Source organism: Canis aureus, chromosome 21 (assembly GCF_053574225.1).
Source record: "Canis aureus isolate CA01 chromosome 21, VMU_Caureus_v.1.0, whole genome shotgun sequence".
Classification (NCBI taxonomy): domain Eukaryota; kingdom Metazoa; phylum Chordata; class Mammalia; order Carnivora; family Canidae; genus Canis; species Canis aureus.
In genome coordinates this window covers 13319565-13334900 of record NC_135631.1, presented here as the reverse complement: position 1 = coordinate 13334900, position 15336 = coordinate 13319565, and the positions used below count along the sequence as shown (strand labels likewise).

Sequence of the window (15336 nt, the reverse complement as noted above, 5' to 3'; positions counted from 1 at the left end):
TGAGTGTCTGCCTTTGTCTCGGGTCGTGATCCTGGAGTCCTGGGATCGAGTCCTGAATCAGGCTCCCTGCTCAGTGGGGAGCCTGCTTCTCCCTCTGCCTATGTCCCAGCCTCTCTCTCTGTGTCTCTCATGAATAAATAAATGAAATCTTAAAAAAAAAAAAAAAAAAAAAAAAAAAGGCAAACATCCAGATATAAACATGTAGCTTTTTTACTAACTTTTAAGTACTATCAATCATGATTAATCTGATTTTCTTTAGGATAATTTAGAAAACTTCTGAACCCTACTAAGATATTTTCTTAAATTCAGAGTCTATTTGAAGACTTCATGCATCTTGGTTTCAAATGCTCTTTTAAATAGCTTTTCTCTAGCCTTTTAGGATATGCCTTTAATTGCCTGTTCATAATGTGCCACAAAGAAGTTACCTTCTTAGCATTTCAAGCTGGTTCTCTGAGCCCTCCCTCTGGATGTCTTGCATATTCCCTGGTGAAAGAATGAAGAGAAGAAAAACAATTTTTTTCAAGGTCTATTTAGACCTTGTGATAATCTGTATCCAATCAGAGGTTTGGTTGGCTGGTAGTTTCTTCCAGCTCATCCTGGTAGTTTAATAAATCCTCCCATTGGTACCTTAGCATTCTGTCAGCAGACTTCCAGCTCACTTCCAAACCTACTTCTCCTTTTTGGAGGAATCTTTTTTAAAGCCTATTTATATATTTATTTAAAAATTTTGTTTAAAGATTTTATTTATTTATTAATGAGAGACACAGAGAGAGAGGCAGAGACACAGGCAGAGGGAGAAGCAGGCTCCTTGTGGGGAGCCCAGTTCAAGACTTGATCCCAGGACCCCGGGATCATGCTCTGAACCAAAGGCAGACGCTCAACCACTGAGCCACCCAGGCATCCCTAAAACCCATTTAAGCATGGGGCTCCTGGATTGTTCAGTAAGTTGAACAGCTGACTTTTGATTGGCTCAGGTCATTCATGATCTCAGTCCTGCATCAGGTTCCGTGCTCAGCTGGGAGTCTGCTTGAGACTCTCTCTCCCTGGGCTCCCCTGCCCCCACTCGTATTCTCTCTCATTCTTTCTCTCTCTCTCTCTCTCTCTCCCCCAAATAAATAAATAAATCTTTTTTAAAAAAAAACATTTAAGGGGCACTTAGGTGGCTCAGTCGATTAAGTTTCTGCCTTCGACTCAGGTCATGATCCCAGGACTCTGGGATTGAGCCCAGCATTGGGCTCTCTGCTTAGTGGGGAGGCTGCTTCTCCCTCTGCCTCTGTCTGCTGCTCCTCCTCTCTCTCTCTCTCTGTCAAATAAATAAATAAAATCTTTTAAGAAAAGAAAGAAAGAAAGAAAGAAAGAAAGAAAGAAAGAAAGAAAGAAAGAAAGAAAGAAAGACCATTTAAATATGATGTAGCATCTTGAAGACAGTGACTCACAATGATTTCTCTATATTTCCTAGTCTATGCTTCTGATGTCTCCCATCAAGTACAATCAGATATCTAAAAGTTCCACTCATAGCCCTTTCCCCCTGTCCTTCTTAGGACTTTCCTTTTCTTTTTCTTTTTTTATTTAAGAGAGGGAGAGAGAGAGAGAGAGAATCTTAAGCAGGCTCCACACCCTGCCCAGAGACTTACTTGGAGCTCGATCTCACAACCCCAAGATCATGACCTAGCCTAAAAATCAGGAGTCAGATACTGAACCAACTGAGCCCCCCAGGCCCCCCCCCCAGGACTTTCTCTCTTACCTGGAGGAAGGCAAGATCTTTATCAAATACAAGTAGCCCTCACATTCTGTTTTCTCTGCCCCACAGATGCTCTGAAAAGGATGCCCAGCTGGGCCTCTGTGCACATTCCAATGAGGCTGTACCTGCTGCTCCAGGTGAGCCCTGAGTGCCCAACTATTTTGGAAAAGGATGTAAGGGATCCAAGTCTCCACTGATAGCTTCCAGAACCTCCATGGGGATGCTCTGGGGTTGTTGAACCCATGTCTCAGAGTAAATAAATAGAAAAACTAATATTAGCTAGCTACCATTTATGGAGTGCTTTCCATATGCCAGCCATTTTGCTAAGCTGTATGTATGTGTCTGCACATATACATGTGTGCATATATATGTATGTAAATGCTCATGTTTCACTGCCACCAGGCTATGAGCATTTTATTATTTACATTTAACTGATGAGAAAACATAGGGTTCAAGTTAAGTGTCTTGCCATAAGTCACATTGGCCAGTAAGTAGTGGAATTGGCATTAGAGCTGGCAGGCTGTTAGGTTTTGTCTCAGCCCTCTACCCTGTGGCCTTTTCCCTGGCTGTCCTCAGATGGTGTGGCATCCAACCCCTACTAAAGGAGCCCTCTGTCTTCCATCCCTCACACCAACTGGAGGATTGTCATTGGTCCCCACCTAGCATCTCTGTTCCTCCTAGGGGAAGGACTTCATGTCAGCTACGTCATTGGTGGACTCCTCAGTATTCTGCTGATTTTGGTGGTGATCGCAGCTTTGATGCTATACAGGTAACCTCAGCCTCATTGCGGGGGCCATGTGTCCATTGGTCCTCATTAACACGTCTGTGATCTCCCGAACTCCATGTCTTGCTGATCCAACCTCTGACCAGCCTCACGTCAAGATGGGTCTCTGAAAAAAAAAAAAAAAAAAAAAAAAAAGATGGGTCTCTGGTCAGAGCCACAGAAAGGAAGGGTAGAACCTGAATCCTTATTCTTTTTCACCATTCACAACTCAAGCAGGTTCCACATGTTATGACCAAGCAGCCGTTGGGACTTTGTAGACTGAGATGCCGAAGGCACAGAGGGTATTACCCAAGGTCAAACAGTAAGAGGCAAAGCGGGGACTGATGCTGGCACCTCTGCTTTTCCACTACTCTACCTCACCTCAAATGATGGAAGTTCGAAAGGCTTTTCTCTTCACATAATCATGGCCTTTATTACAATATTGTTTGATATGTCATTGCCCCATAGGGATCATCCCGGGAAGGTGGAGTATGTCATTTTCAATTTAGAATCCTCTTTTTGTGGCCCTCTATTTATTTTCCCCAAATGCTTTAAACACAGCTTGCAGCAGAAATACCAGGATTTTGCTATGCTGCTGTGGTTCCTGCTAAGGACAACAATGCTAATAATAATAGTAACAGTTACTAGTCAGTGACTATGTATCAATGCCACAACAATGTTGTAGTACAGGTATTGTTATTCCTCACTTTACAGATGAGTATCTGAGGCTCATAGAGTTTAGATTATGTCCACCAAGATCCCAGCTAGTAAATAATAGATGTGGGATTGATGCAGATCTGGCTTGACTCAGTCTATTAGCTAGCTATTGCTGTATAGTAAATTATTCCAAAACTCAACAACTTAAAATGACAGCCATTTTATTATCTCACAGTTTTTGTGGGTCAGAAATCTGGATTCAGCTTAGCTGTGTGCCTCTGCCTCAAGGTTCTCTTACAGGCTGCAGTTCAGGTATCAGCTAGGGTTGTGGTCTTTTCTCAAGGCTTGACTGGGGAGGGATTCCCCACTTATGTAGCTGTTGGCAGGATTCCGTTCCTCATAGGCTGTTGGACTAAGGGTCTCAGTTCCTTGCTGGCTGTTGGCTAGAGGTCTTCCTCCCTTATCTGCCTTGAGGGGCCTTCCCAAAGGACAACCGACAACAAGGTAGCTTGCTTCCTTCGGAGGAAGCATAAGAGAGAATTAGGGAAGAAAGGCAACCAAGGATGGAAGCCCCAGATTTCTTTGGAACCTAATCTAGCATCCATCAGTTTTGTATATTCTGTTTCTGTCAGAAGTGAGTCGCCCGGGGTTGGTGGAGTGTGTGACTTTTGATTTGGGATTGTGGATTCGAGCCCCACACTGGGTGTAGAGACTTAAAAATTAAAAATAAATTAAAAATAAAATAGAAAGAAGTGAGTTACCAAATGTAGCCCACACTTAAGGGACAAGGATTCAGAAGGTGTGAGGACCAGGAGGCAGGGGTCACTGGGGCCATCTTAGAAGCTGCCTGCAACATTCGGGGTGCAACTTCCCCAGATACCACCGCCATAAAGATCTGAACTAATTTCTCATCACTTTTCCTCCTAAAGACACAAAAAATCCAAGTTAACTGATCCTGGAATGGGGAACCTGACCTACAGCAACCCCTCCTACCGAACTTCCACTCAGGAAGTGAAAATTGAAGCAATCCCCAAACCAGCCATGTACAATCAACTGTGCTATAAGAAAGAGGTAAAAATTACAATTTACATTTAAGGTGGGGTTTTTTTGTGTTTTGGTTTTTGTTTTTAGGTGGAGGGGGGGAAGGATATGTTCCAGTTGCCTGAATGGATCCGTGAGGGATACTGGTAGTCCCATCTACCATTTTGGCAGTTATAGTGAACAGAAGAACTAAATCTGATTTGGGTTTCTGGAGAGATCTAGATTCTCTGAGGGACCAGCTTGAGGGACCTTAGTGAGAGCAAGGTTAGTAAGCAGATTCCAGGAGGTCTAGGTCTGAAAGCATGTGAGTATGCACCTCCCTGCCAGGAGATAACTTCCCAGGCTCATAGGTTTTCCCTCTCGTAGTCATCATTCCCCTGCAGGCTGCACCCCTTTGAGATGCCCTAGACTCCTAGACAATACCCCAAAAACCCACGAGCTCCTGGACTGTCCCTTTTCTAACCTCTGATCCAAGCTATTGGCATCTATGGCTGGGAATGGCTGGGTTTTTTGCTATTCTTTCTCTTATCACAGAGTCTTAAGAGATTTCTCTAGAATTCTAAAGATTTACATGCTTTTGCTCTCTTAACTCCTTTGTTGCTTCAGTGAAAAATTATATGCTGAATGTTTAGGCCTGAAAAATAGTCCCAGTTCCACAAGGGATCAGTACCCTGCAATTTCAGATTTTCCTAGTCTAATATGATCCCTGCTTTTTCCAAAATCCTGTAACCCTTCATCAGGAGTTATATCCCTTATGAAACCTAATTGGTCTACTCTCTTGGCCTATCTAGCACAGTCAACACTTGCCCTCACATATACAGGGCTCCTATGCACAATGAGTACGTTTTATGTAATAATCACATGCTTTCTGGATCCATGAATTTCCATATAAAAAAAGCTTCTACTGTAAGCCAAAACACAACCTGCAGGGATAGTTTGCAGTTTGAGGGTTGGTAGACCCCTCCTCGATTAGTATCTTTGAGAGACTCCTGAGTCTTCGATTCCTAGAGTGTTTGATGCCCCAGAGAAGAACTGTCATAAGGGTCATGGGTTATAACTGAAAAGTGTGTGACCTCTTTCTTCTGTTGTATGCTTTTCCTCAGCAGCTCTTTCACCCCTCAGACAGTCTTTCACCCTTTCTCTTCTGATTTCCTCTTGATTTCAGGTACCTGTTGTGGTGTGTTTGTAGAGGAAAAGGGTGCGCCCCCCCCCCCCAAACTGCCAGTGCCATTACTCCCACCTCTTCCTAATTCCTAACCTACTCAGCAGTGTGTCTCTGCAATGAAGACACTGCATGTCTCCATCTAATCTTAAGCTAATTTCAGCTCTCGGAGGGTGTGCTGGGTGAATTGGTGTGGGTCTGCAGGCATGCACCTGTGTGCTTGTGTGCTATGTCTGTCTCTGCTCTGGAGGGAGCTGTCACTCTTAGAGTACAGTCATCAGAATATATGGTTTAATGTAGGGGCTTAGTAAAGGTGCTTAGCCAGGCTAGTCAATAGAATATACAACTCTTGATCTCAGAGTTATGAGTTCGAGCCCCACATTGGATATAGAGATCACTCAAAAATAAAATCTTTAAAAAAAAATGTAGGGGCTCAGTTAAATATCCAAGGAGTTGAATTGCTACTAAAATAGAGGAGCACTTCAGAGCTCTTGGCAGGAACACCATCCCAGGACAGAACCTAAGCCATGCCCATTTTTTCCCTGGTACTGGTAGGCATGTTGGTTGGTATCCCTCAGAAACCAGGAGTAAGCCTACCCTTTGAGAAACCCATAAAAGGAGAAGCTTGACTAGAACTGTCACTGTCCTTAGAACAATCCCAGGTCACTTGGGAATGGCCTCAAGGCTTGTGGGAGCAGAGCCAGGGTAACCCCCCAAAAAACACTATAGGTTATGGGACCCCAATGGATTGACTGACACTCAGAACCCAAATAAGATTTTCTAGATTCCTTCTGTCTTACTTCCCCAAAATTTTCTCCTAAACAAAATTAGAAAGAAGAGAAGTAAGAATAAAAGATCACAGAAGTAGTTTAAAATTCTGAATAAGTACACATTGAATTGCCTTTATCAGTTACCTTTGATCACGTACATCAGCATGATGTCCCATTAATAAACCATAATAACAATGTAACAATCGCTTACATGATTTCGTGTTTCTTATGTGTCAAGCACCTACTAACTGTGTTCCATGTGTCGCCTCATTGATCCCTCACAGCACTTGGTTATGAGGTGGATACTGTTATTCTCCCTACACTACAGATGTGGAGACTGACCTTAGAGATGCTAAGTAATTTGCCCAAGGTGACCTAGCCAGTGAGTGGATGATGCAGGACTGGAAGCCATGGTTCTCCCTCCTCCCTGTCTGAGGATGGTAATAATCATCCTAGCTGCTACTCTCCTTTTAGGCTGACTCATCTGTTTGCTCTGACCACGTCTCCCCATTCATTTGTGGGATCTTTGTACTCCTCACACCTCCTCTCACCCCATCCACTTCCTTTTTCAGTTCACCATGAGATCCTTTATAGAGAGCCAACCGACTGACCGTGTCTCCCCACTCTCCACCCTAGGGCGGGCCTGACCATAACTACACCAAGGAGAAGATCAAGATCGTAGAGGGAATCTGCCTTCTGTCTGGGGATGATGCTGAGTGGGATGACCTCAAGCAACTGCGCAGCTCACGGGGGGGCCTTCTGCGGGATCATGTATGCATGAAGACAGACACAGTGTCTATCCAGGCCAGCTCGGGCTCCCTGGATGATACGGAGACGGAGCAGCTGTTGCAGGAAGAGCAGTCTGAGTGTAGCAGCGTCCATACCGCAGCTACTCCAGAAAGACGGGGCTCTCTGCCAGACACAGGCTGGAAACATGAACGCAAGCTCTCCTCAGAGAGCCAGGTCTAAATGCCCATGTTCTCTTCCCTCCCTGCCTGTTCCTTCTCCTTTATGGACTTCCAGTCCTTGTGCTCACTTATACAACAGGCCCCCCAACCTATGTGCTCGTCCTTCTCCCTCCCCCAAAAAAACTGCTCCTGAGACCTCCACGGGAGCTGTTTCCACCTGAGTCCATAACTACCTGTGCACAAGAAGTGATGGTGCATCCTGAAAACGTAGACCTGGATTTTACCACGAACCTCACCTCTTGCACTCCATCCTGAGCCTCTGAAACTAGGCTTGGTAATGATTCCTCATCAGTACAGAGCTCCACCTCCCCTTTCCCTGGTACCCTGCCCCACGAGAACTGATGATCCCCAAGACTTCACTCTCCCCCATCAGAGCTGGCCTGGCCGCTTCTCTGAGAGAACTTGCCCATCAAGGGGCTGGGGCAGGGGTCAGGGGTAGAGAGAGCGATGAAGGATAGAGGCTGAGAAAGGAAGGAGAAGTAAGCCCAGCTGGTATGGGCGTCTCAGAAGCCTCCAGCCTCAAGTGCATTGGTAATATGAGAAAGCTTTTAAGGGTTGTTGGGCTGCATGTCCTGTCCATTGCTGGCAATGGATATTATTCTTGCCTAAGAGCTACTGTTTTTTTTTTTCAGCTGCCAGTATTGGTGAGATCTGGGTGTGGCTCAAGCTGTTCTTCCTCCTACTAGAGTATCTAGAAGCTTTTCTACCTTCCGATGACAGAGCCCTTATCGCATGGCAGCTGGCTAATATGAATTCCCCCGTGGGTGCCACCACTGGCCAGTACCCTTATGTCTTTGATTCTAAGTATAACCAGGTTGTGAACAGGGGCCTGAGGAATGTGGGGCCCCAAGCGCTGAGCCCCTACAGGGTCTAACCAGCGCCACTTAGACCAAAAGAAGCACATCACCTGAACCTTAACGTTCTGCCCCTCTCTCCCCGCTCATTGTCGGGGATTCTAAGCATAGAGGTCCTGAAACAACTTTTCAAAGAAGGGCCAGAAGTTTTCATAAATAGTCAGGAAGAGAGATTGGGTTGTAGATTTGGGGTGCACAGGGCCTCAAGGGAAGTGTCCATGAGGTTGAACCTCCTGTGTTCTCTCTCAAGTGCTCAGGGATCTAAGTTAAGGGACAGAGAACCTGTGGCTCTAGGGGTGGTGATCTTCCCATTCCAACCCTCTTCCCAGCTAAGTGACTGACTTTCCAGGCTGTGATGCCATTACTTGGTTCATGCTCGTTCACAGAAAGAGCATGTCTCATGCTAGTATCAGGGGAGTGGAGGCTTTTTTTTTCTGCCCTAAACCTTCTATATAGCCCCTTCCTTTATCCCCCCCCCCCCACACACACACACTGCCTAGTTTGCTTTTTCTGACGTAGGCTTGGGGTGGTGAGGAGGACCACATTAAGACGCAAAGTAGGGAGAAGGAATAGAAAGGTAGGACCATTCATGAAGCCCTCTCAGCCTAGGGCAGATCCAGACCCTTCTCCCCAGGAATTAGAAGCAGCAAGGGGGAAGACAATGGGCTGAGAATAGAGGCAGGGGCTTCTGGGGGAAGTTTCCTGACTTGAAAACTTTCCTGTGGTTGTCAGTATTGAGAAATCCACTGCCACACATGTCAGTGAAAACAAAAGCAAAGCTTTTCTGGTCAGTTCTAAGGCTGCTAGAGACAGGTGCCAAGCCCTTAGCCCTGCTGGTAGTAGCTAACCCAGGTCTGCACCCACACAGGACAGCCTGGCCAGGCCAGCAAGTCTTTTCCAGTACACACAATGGGAGAGGCGAGGTGCCATTTAGGGGAAGAAAGGGAGACATTTCACACTTAACGGGGCAGTAAAAAAAGGAGCACTTTGGGTCCTCAGACTCAGGTTGAGGATGGGGAGAAAATAGAAAAGTGGCATTTTCTTGATTGGAAAGGGGGAAGGATCTTATTGCACTTGGGCTGTTCAGAATGTAGAAAAGACATATTTGAAGAAATATCTATTTGAGCACTGATTCACTATGTAAAAAAGCAAAACCTCTCTGTCCTAAACTAATGGAAGTGATTCTCCCGCGCTCATGTGTAATGGTTTTAACGTTACTCACTGGAGACATTGGACTTTCTGGAGTTATTTAACCACTATGTTCAGTATTTTAGGACTTTATGATAATTTAATATAAATTTAGCTTTTCTTAATCACCGTGCCTGGCTTGGAGTCATGACTAATAACTGCACCTGCTCTGTCCAGCAGACCCATGCTTTTGAAAACCTTCTTGAGACACATCACCTCTGTGTCCTTCGGGGATGTGAGGATGATGAAGAGCAATAAAAGGTGTGAGGTTCAGCTCATCTTGAGAAGACCGGTCAAGACCAGAGTTCATTGGCTTGTGAAATCCTTATTTCCTCTAGAACAGGGATATCAGATAGGTTTCATCTCAAGGGCCAACTCCGGTTGGTTGGTAGTGGCTGCCTGAGGTCCTGTTGAGACTCAATGGGGAAAGTGTCAAGATTGTTAGTGACATCTCCTTCAGGCACTGGAAGAAAGTGTCATGGCATATATACCTACATCTTTTATCTCTGTTCTAGGTTTATAAGGACCTCATTGTCACAGAACTTGACTTTGCCTTGCCATGATAATCACTGGCAAGACTGTCTGATATAGCAGGAAAAGTACTAGGGACAAGGAGGGTTCATCACAGGCCCCAATCTGCTCCTAGCTATTTTTGATCTTAGGGTTTACAGTGATTCTGACAACAGATCTAATCAATATTATGATTCCTTTTGTTTGTTTTCCTTTTATTTTAAAAAAGCTGCCTTCTGATACTTTATATACTACATCTCAAGGCTAGGACAGTGAGTTGGGGATCCCTTCTCAGGTTCTCTGGATGTAACACCTCTCAATGATGATTGGGAATCATGGAAATCTCAGTGCCAGATGAAGAATACTATGTCAAAGATCAGTAGCTGATTTTCTAAACCACAAGCCTTTTATAGAATAATGCTTCCATGAATTCCCTCATCTCTTGCTGGGGGCCAAGTCCTGCTCCATGCCTGAGCACAGATCTTAGAATCTAGCAACAGCCTCCATGCCCACCCTATGCCCCCAACCTCCAAAAAAAGAAAGGAAAAGCAAGAAAGACTGAAGCCTCTTGTATTTAAATAACAGGAAAGCTGAGGGTAATTTATAGTGTATAATTCTTCCAATTTTGGTGGGAAATATGTGTGCTAGAACAGGAACAAATGGAATAGCTCAAGGACAACCATCCCCTTACTCCACCATTCTTTTTTGAAAAAACTCACACCAGAGACAAAAAAGGACATTTGAAGCAATGAAATCCAGACTAAAGCATAAGCCTATATACCTATAGAAAGTACCCCCTCCCAAAGGCTCAAGGTTACTGGCCACCCCATGAACAATGACTACCAAAGTTGCAAACTCAGGAATAACTTTTCAAATGAGAAGAAAAAATGAATATATTAAGCACACACCATTTGCTCTAAAGACTGGGAAATGTTTCTGGGAGAACAGTTTGGTGAATGTATTTTGACACCTTGTGACCACAGGAGCCAGTATAATCAGGTATTCAACACTGCCTGAACCATAAAGGTCTTGCTAACCTGCAACTGTCCTGCCACGTTAGCAGGAAATGGGAGAGGAAAAGGAGGCTGGGCCTGATGGCCCAGGTGTTGATAAGAATCTGGAGTGGAGCCGATGGGACTTAAGCAAAAGTGTCAAGGATTTAACACCCTGTTTTCAGGTTATGAGCTGGCTTATACTTCCCTGATTAGTAAAATGAAAAGGTTAAGGCAAATGATTGCTAAGGTAATTTCTAGCCTGAAACTTGTTTTTATGTTCCTTCCAAGAAATCCTGGGGATAAAACAAGAGTCAAGAATTCCTTGTCTGGTTCTCTGTATATAAAACCTGAAACCGATGAGTAGGGAGATGGTTGGTCAAATTCTAACAAACTGGACATATTTTTACAAGCAATTACATTCAAAATGTAGTCCCTGTCCTTCTTTCTAAATTGCATGAACAAATAAGGGAACCTAAGGTAAAAAAAAACGTCTCTGTGGCCCATAGAGAGGTCTCCAAGGCATGAATTGAAGCTTTCACCAAACTTAGACCTACAGAAAACAAAGTGCTGCAGAGGAACTTAGAAAAAGCATCTATGAGAGTTGAGGGTACACAAGATTCTAAGTGTAATGCACTGAACTTCAAGAACATAAACTTCAGTTATTTCTACTTATGGACATAATGAAAAATGTCGTTGAACCCTTTTTATAGCTAAGAAATTGTATTCTTTTCTTCATATGTGAAGGTGACTCAACTGATCCATTTAATAGGATGTGTATCTGGGGATGTTTCAGGCTGCCTTTGTTTTGTAACATTCCCTCACTCGCCCATTTATTTTCTCTCTAGATCATTCTCCCATTAAGCAGCTGGCAGAGGCTAAGCAGAGCTCCACATAGGGAACAGAGTTTTATTTCCAGTCAAGGTTCCAACTCACAATTTTGGACTCCTTGACATGGTGTTAAAACAGATCCAGACAGCCTAATTAGGGGTCTGAGTTTAAACCCAAGGCTAGAGTTAGCCCCAAGCTACGCAATCTGCCTATTTCGTTTTACAAGACACAAAGAGCCAAGAACTCTCACTTATCTTCTTCTCAGTGGTTTTCCCTCCCTCCTGCCCCTAAAAGCCTGTTGACAGCCTGCTAATGAGGCCCCTATCTCTCCCTCTGCCTCCTTCCTCTTTGGTGGAGCTGATGCTTCTGTGGTCAGAGTTCTTGAACAGCCTGCATTTGGGGGGCTGTGGGAGAATGGATTATGAGAAAAGGGTTATTCATTCTTTCAATCACCTATTAAATGCAACCAATACAATATGGAAGAAGCTGGGAGGCCAGTAAAGGCACAAAAACCCACAGCCATTTGAGGCCTGTGTTAATGTCACCACTGCTTTCTCCAGGGAATAATGCATGAGGTACCTGGACCGAGTGTTGAGAGGAAGCTAATCACTGAAGCTGCTCCTCTTAGACTGGAAATATGGATCCATGTCCCATTGCAGAGCTTTCTCTCCCAGAATGCCATTTGTGATTATGATGGAATGAGCACTGTCCCCACCCTAGCATGCTTTTCAGAAATGCTCAGCACAATTATTCAGCAAACACAATGTTTGACATTTGTTTACTGCTTCCACTTGCAATAATAGTGTGTTCACCTTGATCTCTAATGCATAGAAGGGTTTCATTGTCCCATTAATACTTTCCTTATGTAGAACTACTGAAAGGTCCTTGGATTAAAGTAAGCACATGTCACTCTGATAATACATAGATAAAAGCTATTTGGTGATAATCATGGACTGCAAAAGATGACTGGCCGAACATTTATTGAACACTTATTATGGATCAAGGTATTATGTTAGGTTTCTACAAGGCCCTACAGGATCTGCCACTCCTTGCCCTCCATTATCTATCGGACCTCATCTCCTACTATCCTCCTACTGCCAACTACTCTGCTTCAGCTATACTGGCCTCCCTGTTTCTCTAACCTGAGAGGCATGCTCCCAATTTAGAGTCTCTGCATAGCGGGTCCCCCTGGCTGGCACTTCCTGTAGATAAACTCATGGCTAACTCCTTCACCTAGTATTTGCTTAAAGGTAAACTTCTTAATGAAACCTACTCTGATCATCCTTTATAAAATTAATGTCTAACTCTACTTCCAATCCCTTTTACTGAGTTTTTTCTTTTCACATTGCACACATTGTCTAATTACAAACTATATAATTTATTTATGTGTTGATTGTCTATGCTTTTTTCAGTATAATGTGAGTGCCATAAGAGAGGGATTTGTGTGTGTGTGTGTGTGTGTGTGTGTGTTGCACTGGTTATCCCAAGTGCCTAGAACAGTCCCTGCACATATTAGGTGCTCAATAAATATTTGTTGAATGAATGAATAAAAGAATGAAATCAGACATCTAATGCCCACCTTCTAGTAGGGCTACATAAACCATATAAGACAAAAAGGGATTTGCCATTTTGTTCTAAAGCTCTCCAGGATCCAGACTCCATACATCCTTTATAGAGCAAATTCCAGTTTACCATCACACTCTCCTTATAAATGTAATCTTCAATTTATTTTCCATAATATTTAAATAAAATAAACATGCCAATGACCAATGACTGAAGAAGACTATTTCTGTATGTACCTAACCCATTTCTCAAAGGTTACGCTGACCTTTTTGCTCTGCTTGGTTCTTTTCTCCTTCCCCTAACCTATGGATCTGTCCTCATGCCCCACCTTTTCACTCTCCACTCTCCCACTTTGTGGTCTCATCCACTGCTACAATTTCATCTTTTCTACTCTCTGGAGGTGCTTCCTAAGCCTGTATCACTTGAGTCCTAATCTTTTCTCACAGTCCTCATCCTGTGTTTCCTAGATCTACTTAGAAATTATGCTTCAATGTCTCATTGGTACCTAAAAGTAAACAGGTCTAAGACTAAATTCCTTGCCTTCCTCTTGAGACTGGCTTCTCCTGACTTTCTACTTCCATTTGATCAATCACTGCCTAGGCTCAAATCCTAGCATGCTCTTTGACTCATCTCCCTAAATGGGCCTCACCTTTGTACCAAGTTGGTTGCTAAATCCTTCACCCTTTCTTGAATCTGTTCTCAGCATTTCCACTGCTATCACCTCCTATCAGACTCCTAATGGGGCTTCCAACTGTAACCCATTTTAGACAATCAAGCTAATTAGTTTTCCTAAAGTGCAATTCTGATTTTGTCACTCTCTGGCTCAGAAACCTTTCATAGCTTCCTATCACCTATTTAAAGTACAAATTCCTTACCTTAGTATTCAAGACCCTCCTAGAATCTGCCTTTCTCTGTCAGTTTTGTATCCTACTACTTCCCAACATGAACCCCTTTTAAAAATCAAACTCACATGTTCAATTCCCTACATATAATTGTACTTTGTTTCTGTGCCCTTACTCTTACTTTTCCCACTGCTAGATATTCTCCCTGCTACATATATATATATATATATATATATATATATATATATATATATTTAAATTAACATGTCAAAGGCAAAAAAATTCATTTCCCTATCTACTCTCCTTGCTAAATAATTTCTTGAAATTCCAGCAATGTTCTAACCATTTTCAGGCATGCACACAAAATACATATGCATTTATAACCATATACAATAAAATCATTCCATATATGCTTTTCTGCAACTTGCCTTTTTTCAATTAAATAAAATTTGTGCATTTTTCTACACCAGCACGTACAGAATAAACAGATTCTTTTTAACAGTTACATAGTGTTCTATTGAGTGGATATACTGTAATTTATGTAACAAGTTCTCTATGAATGGACATTGTAATTTCTAGGGTTTGGGTTTTTTTGTTTGTGGGGTGTTTTTTCTCCCATATCTTAAGAATTGCTGAGTGAATATCTTTCGACATTTTTCTTTGCATACGTGCATAGATCTGTAGGACAGGTTCTTAACAGTGGCATTATTGGGCTAGAGATGATCACATTTTACTTCTTTTTTTTTTAAGATTTTATTTTTATGTAATCTCTACACCCAACCTGGGGCTGGAACATACAACCCTGAGATCAAGAGTTGCAAGTTCCATCTTCTGAGTCTACCAGGCGCCAGCACCACCACCCTTTCTTAAAGATTTTATTTTTAGAGCTAAACAAGACTTTCAGAAATCACATTAACCAAGCCTATCATTTCTAAGAGAAACAGGAATATTAGTTAGGCTTTTGCAGAACACTTACTGTTCAAAGGCCTTTCCTAGACAGCCAATTAGTTATATTAAATCCTCACCCTAGGCTTGTAAGAGAAACATTGTCATCCTATTTTGAGGAAACTGAGCTACAAATAATTTACTGGGAAAGTGGTCTGCTTAGAGCGGGTCCAAGACCAGAATCCAGCATCCTGGCTCCATTCACTGCTCCTTCCACGATATCCCAGCTGCCTCTCGTTCCCCTCGCGTACTTAGCTACACAATCGGTATTTGGTGAATGAAATGACTTTTTAAAAAATTGCCAGGTGTTGACAGTAGCTCGAATGGCCAAAATTTAAAAAAAGCAAGCATGCTGATGGCCGGGGATGCACAGCTCTCCACACAGCTTTCGCCCTTCTCTCGGGGGGGGGGGGGTAGGGGGGTGCAGGGTCGTCGGCAGCTTTCGCTCCAGCGACCCCACATCCCCACCCCACCAGGCAGCGCCGGTTCCGAAGGAAACACGGCTGCGC

General features: G+C 43.4%; 1 protein-coding gene and 1 long non-coding RNA gene across 3 annotated transcripts in view; one reads left to right on the top strand and one right to left on the bottom strand.

Moving 5' to 3' along the window:
• Positions 1-9272, top strand: part of LRP4 (LDL receptor related protein 4) — a 52252-nt gene extending 42980 nt beyond the window's left edge. The window contains exons 35-39 of one of the 2 annotated variants that reach the window (XR_013359972.1): positions 1811-1878; positions 2423-2510; positions 4091-4232; positions 6771-7376; positions 7735-9272. Coding sequence is in view for 1 of the 2 variants with exons in the window: in XM_077863102.1 (XP_077719228.1) it covers positions 1811-1878; positions 2423-2510; positions 4091-4232; positions 6771-7103 (631 nt within the window). In the remaining variant the exon portion in view is untranslated. Of the gene's footprint in view, positions 1-1810; positions 1879-2422; positions 2511-4090; positions 4233-6770 lie in introns of both variants that reach the window. The other variant, XM_077863102.1, reaches the window with a different exon arrangement.
• LOC144292583 (uncharacterized) lies at positions 3342-15334 on the bottom strand. Its single transcript, XR_013359973.1, has 3 exons — positions 14859-15334; positions 9309-9560; positions 3342-3677 (listed from the first exon to the last, which is right to left on the bottom strand). It is a non-coding gene; the product is annotated as an uncharacterized LOC144292583 (long non-coding RNA).
• Positions 15335-15336: the final 2 nt, after the last annotated feature.